The sequence below is a fragment of the Esox lucius genome, chromosome 15 (genome assembly GCF_011004845.1).
Source record: "Esox lucius isolate fEsoLuc1 chromosome 15, fEsoLuc1.pri, whole genome shotgun sequence".
In the NCBI taxonomy this organism is placed as follows: domain Eukaryota; kingdom Metazoa; phylum Chordata; class Actinopteri; order Esociformes; family Esocidae; genus Esox; species Esox lucius.
Genome location: NC_047583.1, coordinates 26,555,294 through 26,577,687, shown reverse-complemented (window position 1 = coordinate 26,577,687; position 22,394 = coordinate 26,555,294). Strand labels below are relative to the sequence as shown.

Here is a 22,394-nt window from a genome sequence, read left to right as displayed (position 1 = left end):
TGAAAAAGGTCTCAGTGGACTAACATTCTCCAGTTTAACGAGAGGCTGACATGATGAGAAGAATGGATCTGTCGGCACTCTGTCACACACGCTCTCACTCTCCCTGCTGCACGGCTACCATTAGCTGCAGACACGCTTGCATTCCAAATGGTAGCCTATCCATTTCTTTGCTTCCTACGGTTCATAGGAGCCCATAGTGAAGTGCACTGAACAGGGTGCCAGTTGGAAGGCCCACAGGGAGACAGAATTATGGCTGGATGGGATTTAGCAACTATGAGGAAGTGCGTCCAGTGATGTAATACGCCACTACGCTCAAACAATCAATCAAAATGGTATTTAAAAAACCCACTCTACATTGATAGTAGTTCCAGAGGGCTTTCCAGTGCTCTGCTCTCAGGCCTGGTGTTTCTCTGTGTAAAGCTTCAGTGGATTCTTTTAAGCATCTTAAAAGACTGTGGATGTATAATCGGGGAAGCAGTGCTGCTCTCTCCGTGGATAGTTAATACCAGCATATTGCAGGACATTGTGAATTAAACTGGAGCACAAGCTCAGACAGTAGATGGGGATAATGCAAAGTTTGTCCAAAACACCAGATTTCTAAATACAAAATTTTGAGTGAAGCATGTTTCCGATGGTGGTTTGTATTAGCCCAGCCCGCAACGGTATTGTGTTTGACATATTTCTGCTGGCGTTAAGTTGTGTTTAAGGAGTGGACAGCAAGGCTTGCCAGTGAATTGGACACTATGGAACAGTACCTGGGGTTAGTGAGATTGTAACAGGACTTCCAGATCTGCAGCATGTGTTTGCAGGTGAGCAGAGCCTCCTCTGGTCCTCGACACAACGTCTCCAGCTTCACCTTGGTGAACAACAGGCTGCAAGGAAACATCCAGGAAACAAATGGGTTAACTCTAGTCACCTCTATAATGATTGGAACCCTTAATTAGCAAAAAAGACAGTATAAAATAAGACAGCTAATGAGATTTAAGACAGAACAAATGGGTTAACTCTAGTCACCTCTTAAATGATTGGACCACTTGACGAGCAAAAAAGACTTGTATAAAAAAAATAAGATAGCTAAAAAAATGTCACACCCCTCACAAGAAAAAAATTGTGCATTTCAATGTGTTGTCAGAAAAAAAATCCTTTATTGAGACCAATAAGTGTAAGGGCTTGGAGTTTTTTCATCAGCATCGGCACTTGGGTTGGAACCGCTTTGGTCAGATAACCAAAAATGAAGACCTTTGGCTACGCACACGAGTGGTGGGTTTCGACTTTGAAAGAATAAAGAATATATAGCGCAAAGTACCACACTAAGGATCTTTAATGTGATGATGTAGACCGCCGAGATGGAAGTGATTTGGCATACATTTCGGGAAGGTAATGAAAACCATTTCTAAAGCATCTACAGTTCCCAGGAGAACAGTGGGATCCATCATTGTAAAATGGAAAAAGTTTGGAATCACACAGGACCCTTCCTTGGTCACAGAGGTGACCAATATCCTAATGGCCAATAACAGAGCTCCAGAGTTTCTCTGGAGGGGAGGGGGGAGAACATACCCTGAATGACAACAGTCTCCCCAGCCTCTCTATCAGACAGGCCTCCCATATTCCCTGTTAACACAAATGTGCAGTCATGCACTCCTCTAAAATCGCTGTTAAATCTGCTGACGACACCACTGTCATTGGCCTGAGCTCCCATGATTACGAGACAGCCAATAGAGAGGAGGTGAGAAACCTGTCATCACTGTGTCGGGATAACAACCTCCAGCTCGACATCAGCAAAACTAAGGAGCTGACTGTGAACTACATGAAGATGCATGCGGGAAACCAGGCTGCTAATCCCCCCCCACCTTCCCCCTCCTCCCATCTTATTTATTTTATATTTAGGGTATTCCACACACATTGTTTGTGTTTTGTCTGGTATGTTCTTTGTTTAGGTCTATCTTCCAAAAGAGAAACAATTAGAAAATATAATATATAGCCCCTGTGCCCATGCACATCTAACCCTAACCCTATCGGGGGTCGAGACGTTTTTTTCAAACCCAACCCAAACCACATCAATGGGTCTGCAGTGCAGAGAGTCGGCAGCATCATGTTACTGGAACCCCAACAACTGATTCCTATTCTCATTTAAATGGTCCATTAAGTTTTCTCCCATTCACTTGGACTATACACTGGACCCTTAACAATTGGTCATTTACACATCCTCACCTAACCACCTAACACATCCTCACCTAACCACCTCACACATCCTCACCTAACCACCTAACACATCCTCACCTAACCACCTCACACATCCTCACCTAACCACCTCACACATCCTCACCTAACCACCTAACACATCCTCACCTAACCCATCCTCACCTAACCACCTAACACATCCTCACCTAACCACCTCACACATACTCATCAAACCACCTCACACACACTCACCTAACAAATACTCATCAAACCACCTCACACATACTCACATAACCACCTCACACATACTCACATTACCACCTCACACATACTCACCTAACCACCAAACACATACTCCCATAACCACCTAACACATACTCACATAACCACCAAACACATACTCCCATAACCACCAAACACATACTCACATTACCACCTAACACATACTCACATTACCACCTAACACATACTCACATAACCACCTAACACATACTCCCATAACCACCAAACACATACTCACATTACCACCTAACACATACTCACATAACCACCAAACACATACTCACATCACCACCTCACACATACTCACATAACCACCTCACACATACTCACATAACCACCTCACACATACTCACCTAACCACCTCACACATTCTCACCTAACCACCTCACATTTACTCACCTAACACATAAACCTGGTGGAATATCACACAACTAAGTTAATTGGCAACAGGTCAGTAACATGATCTGGTATTAAAAGATAACTCCCGAGAGGATGGGTCAGAAGTGAGGTTGCAACATATTAAGAATAAAGTCTCTCAATGTAAAATTGCAAAGAGTTTGGGGATATCATCATCTACGATACATATTATCATTACAAGATTCAGAGAATCTGGAGTAATCACTGTATGCAAGTGACAAAGCCAAAAACCAATATTGGATGGCCATGATCTTCGGCGCCCACAGGCAGCAATGCATTAAAAACAGACACGATTCTGTAATGGACATCACTGCATGGGCTCAGGAACACTTCTGAAAACCATTGTCTGTGAACACAGTACATCGCTGCATTCACAAATGCAAGTTAAAACCCTACCATGCAAAGACGAAACCATATATAAACAAGATCCAGAACCAGAATATGGGCCTAAGCTCATTTAAGATGGACTGAGGCGAAGTGGAAAACTGTCCAAAATTTGAAACGGTTCCACAGTTCAAAAGCCAGCCTCCGTGATGGTATAGGGGTGCATAATGGCATGGGTGACTTGCACATCTGTGAAGACACCATTAATGCTGAAGAATATACAGGTTTTGGAGTCTAACTATGAAGGCCTTTCATATTTCAGCAAAACAATGCCAAACCACATTCTGCACGCATTACAACCGCATGGCTCCACAGTAAAAGAGTCTAGTTGCAAACCTGGCCTGCCTGCAGTCCAGACATTTCATCCACTGAAAACACTTGTATTTTTCAAAAACAATAATATTTCTCAGTTTCAAAATTTGATACGTTGTCTTTGTACTATTTTCAATTAAATATAGAGATAAAAGTTTTTCACATCATTGCATTCTGTTTTCACTTGCATTATACGCAGCCTCCCAACTTTTTGGAAACGGGGTTATAAATAAATGTTTTTTTCCTCAATAGATATACATAGATTGATGTCAAAAAAGGTATTTCATCAATTACCGGCTAAGTCCGTGACACCACAAAATGTGCAGAAAGTGAAGGAGTCAGAATTCTTTCCGAAGTCACAAGCTCATTACCAACGTTTATTTCACACAGCTTGTTTTGCTCATCCTTACCAAGGGTGCCAATCACATAGGTGACCATACAGCCTCCACTCACCGCTACCCACGTTACATTTATCAAGGAGCATTACAATTAGCATTAGCAGTGTGGTTAGCAGTGCTTTGTTGAGGGGTGGTGTGGTCGGATGGGGGGCAGTGGACCCTGCTGTTACATAAAAAGTCCCATTCCCTCTTCTACCTAATCCACCCCCCTCCCCTTTCCTCCCATTGCCATCGTGTTGATATAATGAGAATCTATTAATCTAAGTACTGCCCATTCACAACACAAACATCCCATTAGCATCACAGCTTCATCTCAATATCCCAGCATACCCCACAGGAGACCAGAATAGCACTCCTATATTCCTGGCTGAGCTTGTGTGTGTGTGTGTGTGTGTGTGTGTTCTGGATGCATCACTCTGTTCGGTGCGAGATTTGATAAGACTTAATGTGCCAGAACCTGCATGCCTAGAATCTTCTCCGCAATGTTTTATCAAAATATAACTGTACAGCTGTTTTTAGACATTCAAAGCATTCACCCTCAGCTTCATGTTTTCACTCTCACACACACACACACACTTTTCAGTCTCCCACAGGGAAAGCTGAAGTTCAATCAAGCTCATGAAAAAAAAAACAGGGCGAAAAGTTAAATATAAGAGAGGGGGGGAACATGTTCTTTTTTCTGTTACATAAGTGGCTGAGGGAGGGGGGAGGGAGGGAGAGAACCACAGACGCCAGTACGGTGGTGCCCTGAGGGACAGAGGGATAAATCTATTAGAAATTGAGAAATTCAAAGACTGGGGGCGGGGGGGGGGGGGGGGGCTGAGCAGGGAAGAGAGAGAATGCCAACATCAGGGGTGTGAGAGAGGAAGTGTATGAGTGTGCGCGCATGTGTGTACCAATTAAGCATCAGAAAGGAGGATGGAAAAGATAAGCAACAGAGTTATATCGTGGGTAGAACTTCTGTGTAGCTGGCACTGGGAAACTGGTCTGCACAAACGCATCTTTGAACATTCTCTCTTTGCCTACAAAATCCCTAAGCAGATGAGGTGTGCGCGTCAACCTGGTCCTTGGGTTAATGCCCTAATCAACCATAATGCTCACATGAAGTTCTCGGGGTACTCGCTGAGCGCCATCTCGATGATGTTGAGAGCATCGTGGTAGTGTTTCTGGGCTGACAGCAGCAGGGCCAGCAGGTGAAGGGAGTGCACATCGTCTCCTTGGAGCTGCAGGGCCTGCCGCACGTACCCCAGCGCCTCCGGTATCTAAAGCGGGCAGAGTTGAAGGGTCACCCCGGGCCGGGCTGGAGGGCATGGAAGTGTGGGGCCTTGAACCCTACTGCATCACCTAGCTACAAGGCTACGGTAACAAAGGCCCTGCATGAACACACATCGTTTGAAATCACTTAACCCTGACCTTTAACCTTCACCCTTCACAATGATTAGAGCAAAAATTGTGCTCGCTCAGTTCCGCCCTGTGAGCTGGTTAAATATCAATGCTAACGTCAGTCCTTGCCCGGCAGATAACATCTCTTAATAGACTAGACACATGGTCAGAAACAGGTTCGGCGTATGCCTGGCTTAAATCTACCCAGTAATTACCAATACAGGGTCCTTATTTGTTGTCTCCGGAAATTGATGGTTCAGGTTAGTTCTGTGTCAGTGCTAGCCAGCAGAACAGAATCTAATGGTTGACTGTATTTGCTGTTAGAGGAACCTGGGGATTTTATAATAAAATGCTTCACTGAATGTAATTACAATTCAAAATCCCTCTCCTTGGTTCTCCTCCCCAAAACCATCTCTACTGTCCCCCCCCCCCCCTCTCAAGTTTCTCTCCTCCCTCCTCACGCTTCACTCCATCCTACCTCCCCATCCTTCTCCAGACCTGCCCGGTGAAATTCTGACATGTAGCTCGCACCACAAATCCACCCTTGACATTTCATTTCCGTCTCATTGTTTTTAAATCATTTCTCCCCCCCCCGCCCCGACGATGCGCCACTTGTCACATTATTTCCCGACTCCCCGTGTCTTAAACCGACGCATTATTTAGGTCTTTGTCACCATGGAAACTGTCCCTGTCTCTGTATCACAGCGAGGGGTCTCGCTCTCTCTCTTTCGGGTATCTGTTATGTTTTTGGGATGGGAGGGGAGAGAGATTACAGGAGGACAGAGAGGAGAAAATACAGTTATAGGGGAGGGGAGACAAAAACAGACAGAGGAAGAAAGATACAGAAAGGAACAGATAATGGGGAGAGGGACCTCCAGAAAGAGACGGAGGGAGAGAAGGAGAAATCAAGGGAGAGACTGAAAGAGTCAATGGTGACCTTAGATTGACCCAGTAGAAACAAAATGTTCTGGGGAGATGGAGCACTGACAGTGAGCATGGATGCTCACGTTTTCTCTTCTATCCTTGTGGGGACCAGAATCATGATTTCTCCATTCACCCTATTCCCTAACCTTAACAACTTAACCAGAATGCCTTAAAATAACCTAACAAATCATTTCTAAACCTAAAACTAACCCCAATTCCTGCACTATCCCCAAATGTAACTGTCATCCTAAACCTAACCCCTAAGCTGGAAACATTGTTTTTCTTGGAGAATAAGATGTCTGGTGTATGTGTGTGTCTAGCCCTTACCTGCCGTGACACAGCTAGCTGCAGGGCCAGGTAGAAGGCAGCCAGGTGGTCTGTGGGGGACAAGCTCTGGGCCCTGAAACAGAGAGTCAAAGAGGAGTGAATCAGGATGTACATCTCTGGCCTTGATGTACCAGTGGGAAGCACCAGCGATCCATTATGGTCTTTATGTGTTTTACTAGTGAAGTTGCCACTGGGAAGGATGCTTGTTCTCAGTATCGGAACGATGGAAAATGAACCACTTTCAACTATCCTATAGTGTCATATTACTCTGGGATCAGCTGGACCCCGTTTCCAAAAGTAATCTTATCGGATTTCAGCGACCAGATAGGGTGAAGGGCATATTAATACACTGATGGGAGACACAGTGCCTCTGAGCTGTAGGTTGGCTTATAAGGTTCTCTCCAAATACTCTGAGAGGCCTGGACAGGCTCCTTCACAACGCTGCCTAGTTTGTGCGTCAGGTGAGTTGTGCGAGACTGAGGATGAAAGCCTCCGTATGGGGATGGATGACAGTACAGGTTGATAGAGGGATGAGGACCAGGACCGTGGCGGGATGGAATTTGAGGTGCAAAGCCATTTAGCCTCAACGGGGTGCCTAATTGGCCAGGGCACTAAGGCCAGTCAAGCAGAACAGCTAATGACAGTGCTCTGAAACTATAAAAAAACACTTGGGTTAAAAACACATAAGCAACTGCTGCAGAATAGCGATTTAATAAAGCTGGTATATGTGGCCCCATGACTTAAAATTGCAAATTTGTTAGTAATTGACTAAGAAATGTGCCACACCTCAATTCTTCTTCGCTTCTCCTACATTTTGTGTGTGCAAGTTTCCTCAATCTTTTGGTCCATAGCTGAATCTACCAGCAACTTTTAATTTCTACTATCCAAAATGTAAAACATATGAGTATGATGTGAGATGTAAGAGTGTGCTTAATGCTCAATTGAGACAACAACATTCTGCTGCCCCTTTAAGGACACAATGTTACCGTGGTAACGGAGACAGGAAAATATCTTCCCTGTGACACTCGCTTGGATGAACCCGACGTCTCTGTTTCGCGGTCGCAGTTTAAACTCAAACGGACAATGAAAAACCACAGCGCATGGAATTAATACAAAGTAGAAAGACAAGAACCATGAAGACACTCGATTAATGTTCGGGTCAAACTCTTCACAGTCCAGCCATAAAACTAAGCGACAGAAACAGTGTGAAAACAGAAATGGCATACAGTCACACTTGAATTCAGAACAGTTGTTTGGTCGCAAAAAAAGTGAATGAAATGCCTGCGCAGTATTGGGCCCTATGTAAACATGATCCCCAGCCAGTCTGGAGGATTACCATTTCAACATCCAGCACAAGGGCACAACGGCCACTTTGTCCCACTGGAATACATTATTTGGGAGGGTATTAAAGCCACACAAAGGGGCATTGATGGCCACGGCCGTCGATGTTGCCGGGAAATTCTGTCCCTGTGATCGTGGCAGGGCGGGGTGACGGCGACCAGGACAGAGGTGGTTGGGGAACCAGGGGTGTGGTGTGGCCCACAGGGAAAGCAGGGCCACGGAGACACAGGGATGTTTCTGTCAGACGGGGACGTGGACCCACCTCTGGAATGCACCCAGGGCCTTCCTCTGGTTCTCTTCCTGCATCCCACGTAGAGATGCTGTGGAGTTAGGGGGGAGAAGAAAACATTTCATTACAGTGGAGCGATGGAAGGAGAGAAGAGTGAAAAGAGGTGAGGACGAAGCGAGAGCCAGGTAAAGAGCGAGGGAAACGGAGTGAAGAACGGACAGGAGCGGAGAAATGAAATCGATGGTGGATGACGAACGGGACGACGGCGACTGGGGAAGGAGGTCATGTCGGGTCAGAAATATTCCGCTTGTGGACACCGCAGAGCAGAGATGAGGAGAGCAACATACGGCTATCAAGACCACTCCTCAAACTATCCCATGGACACAAAAGAAACGTACAGGTGAAAGCTCTCCTGCTGACATTCAACATCCTGTCAGAGTGGGTGAAAGCGAGGGGATATTTTTAACCGGTTGGAACAGAGCCCTGACACTAGGTAGATTACTGTATGTCAGCAGCTGAGAGTAGGAGCAGTCTCTTACCGTCTGTGGCCTTCAGGCTGTACACCAGACCCAAGGCCAGGTAACCTTTGGCCCTGAACTCCGAAGCCTTCTCTCCCATGTCCACCACCATTTTGGCAAAATGCTCTCCTTCCTCCAGCTAGAGAGAGAGAGAGAGCGCGATTAATGGAATCCTATGATGTAGAGAAAACTAATGACAAACTGACACTGAAAGGAAGGTTGGGCCAATGACGGGGCTCGCTGCTGGCATATTCACCCAATGGAGCGCTCCGATGCACAGCTTGACAGCTAGTAAGGGGATGGTTGGGTCCTCAGGCTTCAGACGGATACACTCCTTCAGCACCTTCACCGCCCGGGCCGACTGCACGCCCACACACAAAAGGTGACGCATAGATTAACACTGCAGGGCACGGCAATGGATAAAGCATGATGTCACAGGAGTGATGTCAGAGTCAGACGTACCTTCCCAGCAGCCATCAGTGACAGGGCCAACTGGTACCAGAGATGGAACTCCTCAAATGCAAACTTCATGGCCCTCTCTAGACACTGCAGGGGCAATGCAAAGGTCAAAGGTCAATGAGCCTTGCTTAATCAATCACATTTACAAATGTCAAATGAAACACCTTCAATTAACATTGCTCGGACATGGCTAAGTTACTCGATAACCACTTAATTTGTTGTTTGGTAAAAGACTGGATATGACGTCAAGCACATTTTGGTTTGGAAAGTCTGTTGGGCCATAGATTACAATGGGAAAGCTGTTAGCAGCTCAGACAGCAGAAAAGAGCACAGCACCAGAACGTGCTAAGCAGAAGCAGTGGCTTCATTCATTCACATGTGAAAAACTCCATCACCTCCAGGAACAAGGCTAAGTGCCAGACACGGAGCCATATTTAGATCAACTCTCAGGAGCCAGATGATCCAATCAGCGTCTCCAAGCTCCAGAAGGGAACCAATTACAACGCTCTGCCACTTCCTGCCAACACATCCCAGGTGAAATCCTACAGTCTAATAGGTAGGTCCATAAACTAATAGCTGCTGGAATCCATTAAAATAAAGAGCTTTTCTCTGTCTTTCTCATGGACATCCTTTTCTATTCACACCGGGGAGAGAAGCGTGTGTGCGTGCGTGCGTGCGTGCGCGGTAGGTCATGGTTGCTGTAACGCCTCAGCAGTGCAGGAGCTGATGCGAGTTCCAGACTGTCAGTGGGGTATTACCACTCAGAGACACAGCGTACCGAGGACTTCTGAGGCGGGTGGCAGAGTGGCCCAGCAGAACAATCAACGACCCATTAAAAGACACTGACACAACCTCACACACACAAGTTGGTATGGGGACCTTAACCTAACCCAACCCTAACCTTAACCTCAATAAAGTAAAATGTATGCCTAAACTTTACCTAGATGTAATGCCTAACCTTAACCCTAAACGTAACCAACAATGCCTGGATCTTAAAGAAACCCCAATTCTAACTCTAAAATGAATTGTAAGTTTGACCCTAAACCCTGAGCCGGAAATTGACTTTTGCCTCATTGGGGACCGGAATGGGGACCATGAGTCCAATTTGTTCTGGTTTTACTATACTCATTGGGTGATTTGGTCCCCATGAGTATAGTTGAACCTAAAACACACACACCACTTAGTTTAGCCTGAGGACACAGGAAGACATATATAACGCACATGTACATTTCAGTATGGACAGTTAAGGAAGGGCTCATGTTGGACGTCTACACACAGATTAACTACCAACGCACACCAGGTGGATAATTCACGATGACGGTTCACAGAGATAACAAAAAGACCAAAAAGGGATTTTTTTGTTACGGACAAGTTTTTCTGACAATGAAAGTAGCAGCGTCTTTGGGTTCCTGTAGTTTCTGAGACCCTTTTGCTCTCTGCTCCAAAGGGAAGGGGAAAAAACACAAGAGACTGAGAGATCGAACGATGAACTTCAGAGCACCTTGGGATCAATGAGATCCATTGAGCCATTGACCAGACTCCGAAAACGCTGTCAATGAAGAACAGTGGCTATGGTTACTGGGGCAACAGGGCAACTACAGGCTGTGATTGGTCAGACTGGGCGTTCTCACGCTCACTGACAGAAGGAAGGGTCAGTTAGGGGTCAGGGCGGCGGTGGTCCCGACCTCAGAGAGCATCTCGTACTGCCCCCGTCGGCCCAGAGCGATGGTCAGCAGGTCGTAGACCACAGAGGCGCTCTGCAGGCTGATGATGCGGTCGTTGTTGTGTTCTGGGATCCGACTCAGTACGGCGTCTCGGTTGGCCTGCAGGGAGAGCACATGCATGCATACTCAGATCACACACACTTGCGAAAAGTGAAGTCGAAAGAAGAGCTTGTGTGCGTGTGCGTAAGCGTGCGGGTGACGTTTCGATACTACAGTCCATCGGTGGTGTCGATACCCATTGTTGAACGTAAAGACGTTACGATGTATTGAACAGTCTGGCTGTGATGTGAGCTAACAGCAGGTCAACAAGCCAAAAATATAACAAATACAAACTCAACAACAATCAGATCAAAAAAATCTATGTACCAAAATTATTTTTACCACTTAAAAACAAACATTCTTAGACTAAATACAACTAGGCATGGCTTATAACAGCCAATAAGTTTTTTCTTTACCAACGAGTCTTTGTATGTTTTTTGTTCTGAGACAGCTCATCTGGAATGTTGATTTTATCCATATGGTGGACACGTCATCTCTTACCATGCCCAAATGATCAGAAATCACAGATACAGATAAAATCAGCATACAAGTGTGGTCTCGCCTTAAAGGTGTGCCAACTGGAGAAAGTGATCAAGCTGAAAATAAAATAACCAAATAAAAGTAGACTAACTTAAGTGATATTATTCTACAGGGCTAGACAAGAAAATACTACTGTTTTATTAGACCTATTACAAAAATATTATATTTTACCCCATTGACATGTTTTGTGGGCTGTTTTGTACAATTTCACTGTCTATTTAAACAAGTCGATGGAACAATGAATCATTACGGACATTACCCAACCTTAGTGTGCGCGTGTGTGTGTGTGTGTGTGTGTTTGACAGTGAAGAAAACAGGATGATTGGGAGCCCTCATATTATAAAAAATGTAAATTTAACACCCTTTTAACGGACCAATGGGGAAAAAAACGGAAGAAAAAGAGGCCAATCTTTAATGTTATTGGACATTTAGAGTGGAAGCCACCAACAACAGCAGATGGGAAAACACTGCAGGATGAAACGCTTGGTGTGACTGACGAAGAAAAAGAAATCACTTCAAACACGCCAACGTTCCAACAAAGGGAGTTCGTTTGTCGGTGAAAAGGTTCACGGCCTGAAAGATGACTCAGCCATCCAGGATGGAGTGATTAAAGGTGACTGAGTGTGCATACGAGTGTGTGTGTTCATACCATCGATTCACTGATCAGCAACAGCAGCAGAGCCTCTTCTGTGTTTTCCTGAGGACAAAACAGGCTGAGGAGAAAAGTAGGCGTGAGAGGGGAGGAGAGGGTAGTAGTGAGACTGTGAGATATTGTCAGCAGACGAGTGTAGAGATAAAGCCTGGAAAGCAGCAGTTAGCTCTTCTCAGTTTACATGCCAGCGGCCTGGTGCCCGTATGGTCTCTCATGGGTGGCAGATTGTGCCAATGTAGATACACCTCCGGTGGACTGGCGTGTCTGTAAGTAGGCAGACTTTGCCTTCTGATATGAGCAGGCTTCCTGAAGCAAAGCATTAGTAAAGGGGAGAGAGATGCAGAGAGACCAGGAGGGAGACAGAGAGAGACCAGGAGGGAGACAGAGAGAGACAGGGCTGCCATTCCTAACACCCTGCCAAAGATGTGACCCCATTAGACACACATATTTCCCTCAGATTATACCGACCCAGAAACAATTTGAAATCAAACACTGATAAACTCCCTTATCTGTTAAGTGCAATACTGGAATGTGCAATCACAGTGGCACGATTTGTGGCCCGTTGCCATGAATGGGACAGCAGTGGAGCACAAACAACTTATAAACACAAGCGACATCCATCTCTTCAGAACTTTTGCACTTAATTTTACTCCGAATTTCAGATTCCATTTGAATGATATACAGTATTTCTGCACTTGCTTTGGTGAAAAGCGAAAATGAAACAGAGAGACAAGGGCAGAGACAGAGAGATCCATACTTCTCTCCAGAATAGACACGCGGTCGGCGGCTCAGAGCGTAGTCCTTGGTGTAGGGGGCTCCCTGGCGAAGGAGGGGGTCATCCAGGGGCGACTGGCTGGGGGGGTCCTCCAGAGGACTCCAGTAGCTCTGCTCACACATCCCCCTCAGCAGGATCTCTGCCAGCTGTCTGGCTATGGTCTACATAAAGGGGGGCAAGTGTGAACACGCGCACGCCAGCACACAAGTGCACAGGAAGGCATGCACGTTGACGAGCAGGAGCCATTAGTACCCACCATCCTGAGGTTTTGTGTAGTCCTGGTCTCTATGGCTCGGAGGATCTCCCGGAAGCGGCCAACTCCCCGGGTCAGGTTACTGTGGCAACAAGATATATTATCACGTCATCGATTTTCCACGCAGGCCCACCTTAATTCTATTAATAACATGTGACAAGATTTTCTTTTAAACACATACGAAAAAATTAAACCTATTCAAAATCTGTTAATACATTTGTCTGAATTGGGAGACAAGTAACAGCTATGTTAGGAGCGTGTCCACAGAATTCAGAATTATTATTGGAAGACGTCAAGTATGATGTTGAGCAGTAACTGATGGCTTCAACAATACAGTATATGTTTAAGAAATAGCAGGCATCAAACACACTATTTTCTTTCAATCATTTTACAATTTAGCAATGCCTCCCTGCTTCTGGTCTGCCAGTGTGTGTGTGTGCGTGTTTGTGTGTGGGGTAGGGCCATTCATGTGTGAGGGTGTCAGTCGATGGAAAGTGTCAATATCCCGGTTCAACGTGTCCCTGTGGATTAGACGCAGCACAATATTCCCACACCTACTCCACTACACTACACGCTGCCCCCGGAACACACACACACGCGCACACACACACACACACACACGCGCACACGAACACACACACGCGCACACGAACACACACACGCGCACGCCTTATCTGACCGCAATGCTAAATACCAGCCTTCAGCCCTCTCTTCCAAATCATCCCTCTATTCTGTGTTGCCTCTCAGCGGAAACACAAAACTCCCCATCTGCAGTACTTGTGCTGTAATTGCTCCATAAATAAACACAGTACCCAGGAGCACCATGACATTTCCTATGGACTGACTGTGATCTCAAACCCCCACCCAACCACCCACCCTGCTGGTCCATCTCTACCCTGGTATTGTGAAGCAACAACCAAACCTTTTGACTGTGAGTAAAACAGATGATTTCCACAGTTCACATGACTATTTTGGTGACATGCTTGGTCATTCAATTATAGGAGATGAACTATTGACTAAATGCCTTTTTAGATTGTTTTTTTTTGTACTAACCTGATTTTAATGAAAGAAAAATGCGTCGAACGCATTTCAAATCCAAACCTGTGGGAGTGTTTATGTTATCGATGCGTCACCCTTGAAGGGCTGTCGACTAACGTTCGGCTGGGGAGAGCTAAACTGCCCGGTAACACCGTGCGAGGGAGCGGCCAAGCCCTGGGCTGCGGCTCCTCTCCTCCCCTGATCTGCCTGTCCCGATGACCAGACACGTGTGGAGGGGAGGAGGACAGAGTACAGCCCCTCCGGCTACAGGGACCGAATGCAAATAAGAGCGGGAAAATGCTGAGCAAATAGGCCCTAGCTCAACTGGAACGTGTGTTGATGGTAGCACACAGCAAAGTGTCCCCTTCACTGAGCGACTGGCGTGTCATGTCTCCGTAGAGCTAGCACACAGCTAGAACACTGCTCATTCTAGAATCCGTTATAAACACTACGCCAGCTCAGCTACGGGTCCACCCTCTGTGTGTTGCTGTGTATGTGTGTGTGTGTGCGTGCGTCTCATGAGTAAACTACTTTACCCAAATTACTTTGTTAATTTGGGTTGGCTTCCACTACTTTTCATTGGTATGTTTGGCTTGAGTGTTCATTACATGGGTAGAAATGGGAGTCCTTGCTGTGGTGTGTGTGTGTGTGTGTAACAATCTGGTGCGTACGCATTTGCAAATGAGGGCCTCCTCTAAGGCTTAGTGCGTATTTGCTCTTACGTCTGATGTTCATAAATCAGCTCCAATCAATACCGCCCTGACAGTAAAATGTGTGTGTGTGTGTGTGTGTGTGTGTGTGTGTGCAGAGCTACAGTAATTGCACGACTGCACCAGGCAGTGTTCTAAGACTTGATCTGCTAATAACAAGTGACCTGGTTTTGCCTAACCGCTTCAGGAAACACAGACCACGCAGTAGTGCATGAACTAGGGAACAGTTTGGTACACAGGTCTTGCATCCATCCAGTTGGCTAACACACAAACAGAATCTAACCCAACCAAGCAACCCATTTTCTCTGTCGGAGATCACTTTCCTGACCACTGCTAAGATGCTCAAAAACATGAAGGCATGTTTTTGTGCAGGCGAATTATTAAAGGCATATTTCAAAGAATTTCCATGGTCCTGTCCCCAATGTTTGGGAGGATGTATACCAGAGGTCGTGTGTCTGCAGGTTTTCGCTCTCTCCTTGTACTTGATTGACTAATTAGGTTACTAATTGGTTAGTGTCTACCCTCACCTGGTTGTGTAGGTGTGAATTGGGAACCAATTTATAGGAAAAACCAAAAGCCAATGTGGGTGGATTGATTTCCTGCCTGTTGGGCCCTGTCCGGGGCCTCCCCCGGGTAGGGCCAGAGTGTCGCCGGACCCCCCCCGTCTCAGTTCCAAGGTGTTACGCTGCTATATTATTGTGCTGGGGGATATGAGGAATGCACTACTAACTTTTTTTCAGTCTCCTCCAGTTTTACATTTTAGGAGGAGATGAGGTCCTGGTCCACACCTGCGGATTACCTGGTTTGGGGGGCCCGTTGCTGTCCCTGTCCTTGTCCACCTGGTCATACATCTGACCTAGTATAAAATCAAATAGACTCTGGATTTAGCCCAGAGAAATGTATTTATTATTCCAATTGGACTTTTAATATCTCTGGTCACCCCTCTGAGCCTGGGTCCTTTCTAGGTTTCTTCCATAAATTCAACCTTCTTAGGGAGTTTTTCCTAGCCACTGAAATTCAACACTACTGTTGTTTGCTCCTTGGGGTTTAAGGCCGTGTGTCTCTGTAAAGCACTTTGTGACAACTGCTGTTGTAAAAAGGGCTTTAAAAATAAATTTGATTGATTGATTGATTGAAGCCCGCAGACACACGGCCCTCCGTGGAATGGTTTGGACACTCCTGCATTACATGTTCGAAAACTGAAAGTGTAACTTTGTAACCATGACTGACCACTTTAAACAGAAAAAAAAACGATTCAAAATTAGCTTTCATCTCGACGCTCAACTTAAAACATCGGTGAGCACAGGGCAGCGTGGGACTCACAGGCGCGCACGTCGCTGCATTATTCATTAGCTCAGTGGACACCCCCAGCCACGGAACATTTGCGCAACTCGCAGCTTACGCATTAGCCATGTAAGCAGATGGCTATTTATTGAAGCCTTTCCTTTTAGCATTGGCAGTTTCCAAGACAGAAAAATCCCCATCGCTGGAAATGCTGTGGTAACTGTGTGTAACACCTATATGGCACCTACAGCATCTGCGTGTTTCGAGACAGCAGAAACGTGTTCGTTTCCAGGGGAACGCTGCATTAGCAATGTGTTGAGAGGCAGCTGCACTGTGTTCTGTTTGATGACCAACTTGGCTTTTTTTTTTACTGGGGGAACTTGATTGCTGTTATAGATCGTCACAGGTTTCTGTCATAAAAACCAACCACCCAAAATAACAAACACATTTTCTCCCCCTTCAACGACTTTCTCCTCCCGTCCCTCCTGTCCCACCCAAATGGAGAGAAACGGAAGACAACCTGTCAAAAGCCTTCCATCACCACTACAGTGTCCTTAGATAACCCAATCCATCCATCCACTGTCCACAGATCAGCCCATCTTTTTTTATGTTACAGTTTCCTTTTCCAATAGTATATCCATCCATTCAACAACGTTGTCTTACATTGATCTTGAACCTCGCTATCAGTATCATATCTGCCGATATTGCCCTAAAACACATATTTTACCCTGGAAAGCTGACCATGGTCACCCAACAGCACAGTTTGCAGGACCAATCCTACCTGATATTATGATCTGACCGCCTTTGCTGGACTTGAACAATACAATCATTCTGTGGGCATTCTTTGGTAACCATGGTATCCCACATAATATCGTTAATTGAAACACACTAATGTGTCAACGGTTTTCTATATCAGATCATGGACCTCACTACATTGTATTGATATAGCATAGATTTGTCCCTAACTTGGACTTGGGTTTTTCTACAGCATTGTTGTCCAAAACAGCCGGTACAGTTGCCTCGCCTACTCTGGCGACTCCTTGTGGTAGGTTGGGTGTAAGCTGAACCGTGGTTGTCGGATGGGGAATGTGCTCTGTCAGCACCTGGTGCGGGACGAACCCGTTATAAGAAACAGAGCGGGTTGGAGATGAATACATTGGAAGACATCCTGATCTTTGACTCTTCTGTTGTCTCTCCTATTGTTCAAATGACAAAAGGCTGTGATGGTGAATTGGACATTAAGAAACTAAGTGAAAATCTGCCACGTTGTGGTGAGTACTGTGACAGGTAAAGAGGCTTTGTGGCAGCTAGAAGTCGGTATATTTTTCGGTGGGCCCTAATCCGGTCTGTGGTGTTCAACAAAATGGCACCTGTATAGTGCCAACTTTACACCAAGGCCCTGTACCATTTGGGTCACCACCTAGGTGTGGCGGTGAGATGAGCTCAGAGCATGCAGGGATAATAATGGTCATGGTGATGGTATGGGGCTGGGGGGGAGAGGGGGAGGAGGTTATCGTTTAGCTTCAGGTCTGATTAAAACACAGCCAGCGTCCGCACGCACGCACGAACGTGCACACGCACACCTTCACATCCCTACCAGAAGCTAAAGAGCTGTACATCTATATAAACACTCACATCTAGCCAATCACAAACACTAGCGCTCTAACCTACAGGGGCTCTAGCCAGCAGCTAATAACAGCGGATATCTAGACCAAACCACAGCGGCTATGGACTCCTTCCAACCCTGCCTCAAATATAATGTTCAAGATATCAGTCCTGCTGTGTCCAATTAATTTGCTTCAGACAGGCTTGAGGTTTGGCATCTTAGCATTGAGTTGCAAGTCAACCGGAGTTGCTACGGTTCTTCTCTACAGGTGTGTGTGTGGGGGGTGGTAATTCTATGGCTATTCTATGGCAGAGAGGAGTGTAGGAATACCTACTATATGTCCTGAGACAAACAGACCCTTGGATTGGAGGGAAGAGTGGTGCCGAAAGGCAAAGAAGGGCAGTAGAAGAGGAACACTGGGTTAGTATGATTATAATTTCCAGGCCTGGATGAGCGTGTAGAGAGCAGTACTAAAACACGCATGCACACACCTACCCGTTTTTGAAGTGGATGACGTGTGCCCTCTGAAGTCCTGTCTCCAGGAAGTATCCCAGTTCCTGTTCCTGACCCACTGGCCCTGGCTTTGGACTTCGGTTCTGCATCCCAGCACTGAGGGCCTGAAACGGAAGGAAACGGACTTGAGAACAGGGTCTGCAGCATCAGAGCCAATGTGAGACACACTGCTCTGGGACCAGTCTGCTGTGCCTGGAGGCAGACAACTATGTTGTCCACCACTCACATCAATCAACGGCCAATTAGACTGCAGGTGTTGACCACTCACATCAATCAATCTTTAAAATGTATTTTATAAAGCTTTTTACATCAGCACTTTACAAAACACCCAGCCTGAAACCCCAAACTGCAAGCAACAACAAGGGTGATGCACAGTGATTTGAAAGTGCTGAAAGGAAGAAATCTAAAGTGGGTGGCCAATCCTCATCTGGCTGTGCCAGGTGAACATTTTACAAATTGTAATCATGAATAAATGCATGTGGGCTGTGTCCTGAGTCTGTAAAACATAATCCAGGTCCGCTGCATGACCAGGTGGACAAGGACCGGGACAATCAGGGAGAAGGAAGGGTCAGCGGAGTGCCAACCAAAATCCTCAGGTATCGTCAGCTACTTGATCGGCAACACAACCTGGAGGACTTAGGACAGGGGCCGCTACAAGTCTTTTGGGCCTGGCACTCCAGAGGCGTGGTCCATGATCTCATGTCCCTCTAAGTTTAAATGGAACAGGAAACAAGGAACATTTAGAGACCGCATTCCTTAGATTTACAAAGGAGAAGTGACCCTACTCCCACAGCATAATAATAAAGCAGCGTAAAACCTTTGGGATGAGACAGGGGGGTCTAGTGACACTGTGGCCCTATTCGAGGGTAAACCTGGACAGGGACCAACAGGCAGGAAGTCACTCCACCCACTTCGCCAAGCATCCACCATACAAGCAGTGTCAGGCCACCGATGACACCACAAACTCAAATCAGAGCCATAATCAGCGGGTTTAGAAAACTACCAAGTTAAACTCATATAATAAAAACACTAGGAGAGAGAGTGGAGTGGGCAGATTAAAGGACCACAATGGCTCCTCTTTAAACCACCCTTCTCTGTCTCTTCAGTTCGAAACCGTCAGTTCCAACAGAAGGGCCCATCGCATCCCCGCTGCTCCTCTCCTTCCTGTCTGTCAAACAGATGAGGTCATTTCATCCAGCAGCAGGTAGCTAGAGTCCTGACAGAACCTTGTGCTGCCTGTCTGGCTCATGAGCCACTGAGAGAGAGAGAGACAGAGAAACAGAGACAGAGAAACAGAGAGAGAGAGACAGAGAGGCATTTAACTCCGAAGCAGCCCTTACGTAAGACGGCAGAACAGAACAGGATGGCTTGGTTGTGTGTCTGTGTATACACCGTTTATACGGTCCTCTCACCATGTCGCTCTTTCTTGCTCTCTCGATTTCATCCATCGTTCTATGTCTCATTTGTATGTACATTATGTCTACACTGTATACATGAGAAGAGAGAAAAGACGTACTGTCGATACTCGAGAGATCGAAAGAACTATAGAACAATAAACCAGGCAAGCCTAGTTCAGCCGGGCCGCAAGAGAAAATGTTACTACCTCAAGTTTCGAACCCGGGTTGCCCACGTGAAAGGCTGTATCATTAACCACTATACCACAGAGCAGTACATTTGCTGGGTGTCAGTATAGCCTCATGTCTCTGATACAGTTAAACTGACGAACGTTTCAATTGAGCAAGTGCTAGCAAGACTGAAGATTAACTATTCCATGCCAAAAACAGTCGCAATATAACCGTATACAATTTCGGGTTTCAGTTTTAGCCAGCAAAGTTTTTGGCAATATGGAATAATTCACAATGCGTACTTCACTTCGCCTGCGAGGATATACGAACTTGGGAACTATAGTTCACAAGTCCGCTTCTCTAACCACTGCGCTATTTAACAAGGGGTAGTCAGTCAGTCAGTCAGTCAGTCAGTCAGTAAGAGACATTCGCTCTTAGCAATCCGGAAAAAATAAGAGAGAGGGAGTTAGAAAGAACTAATAAACACAAAAGAGAGAAAGAAAAAGTGAGAAAGAACTATTAATAAATACACAAAAGACCTGGCTCCAGAGATCTTGCCCTATTCATCTCCTGGATGTGGGATCAGTGCCTCTTCATGCTGCATATTGTAAACGGCTTATTCATTTACAGGGATCCTGCCATCTCATGGCCCATATTGAACCCTATTAATGCTAGTCAACTACAGAAATTGTGTGGGTGGGCTTGGAATGTTCTAGGTTGGGAAGGGTAATATGTGTGTGTGTGTGTGCCTGTGTGTTGGGGGAGGCTATTTGGGGAACTGAAGCATCAATGTGATTCTATTGCACTAGATTACACAATTTCAATATTGGATTTAACAACCACAACAGACAAAATGCAGAGGAGAACCTGTGGCTATTTTGGGGGAGAGGATCTACTAGATTAGAGATTCAATATTGAATTAAATTAGCCAATATAGTATCATTACCTTCTGGAGCAGCATCACGTATCTATCCAGAGACTCTGTGACTAAAATTACACAAGGCCAAAATGGGCCAGACAAGCCTGCCTCACTATTCTTCAGGACACAGACTACAACTAAGAACACAATCTAAAAACCACAAAGGACATTTTAGGACATGTACAGCAAATACAACTTCTGACCATATATCTAGTACTATTATTTTTGACAACGTCGCAATATAAAATATCCACTATTTGGCAGTCCCTCCACCCAAAGTCGTGGCGCATTAATATCTGTATAGGTTTCCATTCTGGTTTTAAATAGTGAGCAACTCAATTTTGTGGCTCCTCAATGTCGATCAGAAATAATTCTCGTTCACAAGTTCAAGTCAGCCAGTGCCAGTGGAAGCAAAGCAACCCCACAACATCACTGAACCTCCTCCACATGTAACAGTGAGGAAGGTGTTCCTTTCTTTGAAGGCTTCATTTGGTATTCTGTAAACAGAGAGATGTTCTGGGGCGATGATCTAACCATACAACCCCTTGGAGCCTTGAGATTGCAGTACAAGCAGTGACAAAAATAGGAGAATGAGTCATCATTCAAACTGGTTGAATTAGTGATTTTCTTATTGCAGAAATGCCACTCACCAAAAGCAAGTTCAATTTCCTAGTAAAGGACAATCACCTGCTTGATTTCTAATTATATCTGTCAACTCTGGCCCTTGAGGCCAGTTCCACTCCATGTTTTCATTGCAACATTGATTTTTACAGTGCATTCGGAAAGTATTCAGACCAGTTGACTTGTTCTGCATTTTGTTACGTGACAGCCTTATTTTAAAATGGTTTAAATAAGATTTAAATCAATCTACCAAACAATGACCAAGCAAAACAGGTTTTTGCAAACTCCCTTAGCTCAGAAACAATCCTGTCAGGGGAAGGGCACTAGAAACATTCTGCAGCACTGAAGGTCCCCAAAAACACAGCAGCCTCCACCATTCTTAAATGGAAAAATAACTACCAACACTCTTTCTAGATCTGGATGCCCAGCAAAACTGAACAACTGGAGGTAAAGAGACTTGGTCGGGAGGTGACTAAGAATACAATGGCCCCTCTGACAGAGCTTCTTTTGGGGTGATGGGAGAACCTTTTAGAACAACAATCCTCTGAATTTATGTTAGAGACAATCATTAGGCATTTATGGTAGAGTGGTCGGACAGAAGCCTCTCCTCAGTAAAAGGTACAAAACACCCCGATAAGAGTTTGCCAAAAGGCACAATAAAGGACCATGAGATTCTCTGGTTTGATTAAACCAAGATTGCACTCTTTGGCCTGATTGTTAATTGTGTAATTTCTAGAGAAAACATCGGGCCAAAACCATCCCTACAGTGAAGAAACAGGACAGGGAGACTGCTCAGTATTGAGGGAAAGATGAACACAGCAAAGTATAGAGAGATCCGTGATGATAACCTGTTCCTGAGTGCTCAGGACCTCAGACTGAGACAAGCCTGTGAATGTCCTTGAGTGTCCCAGCCAGAGCCCGACCTGAACCTGATGGAACATCTCTGGAGAGACCTGAGAATGGCTGTGCAGCAACTTTCCCATTCAACCTGATAGAGCTT

General features: G+C 45.6%; 1 protein-coding gene across 6 annotated transcripts in view; it reads right to left on the bottom strand.

Moving 5' to 3' along the window:
- The window catches only part of ttc7b (tetratricopeptide repeat domain 7B), a 63,687-nt gene that overhangs the window by 27,874 nt on the left and 13,419 nt on the right, over positions 1-22,394 (bottom strand). For all 6 annotated transcript variants that reach the window (XM_029125376.2, XM_029125377.2, XM_029125378.2 and 3 more), the window contains exons 5-16: positions 18,272-18,393; positions 13,142-13,220; positions 12,868-13,046; positions 12,108-12,171; positions 10,841-10,978; positions 9,159-9,242; positions 8,953-9,057; positions 8,718-8,835; positions 8,212-8,269; positions 6,609-6,681; positions 5,076-5,236; positions 756-872 (exon numbers count right to left, since the gene is read on the bottom strand). In XM_029125376.2, the coding sequence (XP_028981209.1) occupies positions 756-872; positions 5,076-5,236; positions 6,609-6,681; positions 8,212-8,269; positions 8,718-8,835; positions 8,953-9,057; positions 9,159-9,242; positions 10,841-10,978; positions 12,108-12,171; positions 12,868-13,046; positions 13,142-13,220; positions 18,272-18,393 (1,298 nt within the window). The remainder of the gene's footprint in view (positions 1-755; positions 873-5,075; positions 5,237-6,608; positions 6,682-8,211; positions 8,270-8,717; positions 8,836-8,952; positions 9,058-9,158; positions 9,243-10,840; positions 10,979-12,107; positions 12,172-12,867; positions 13,047-13,141; positions 13,221-18,271; positions 18,394-22,394) is intronic.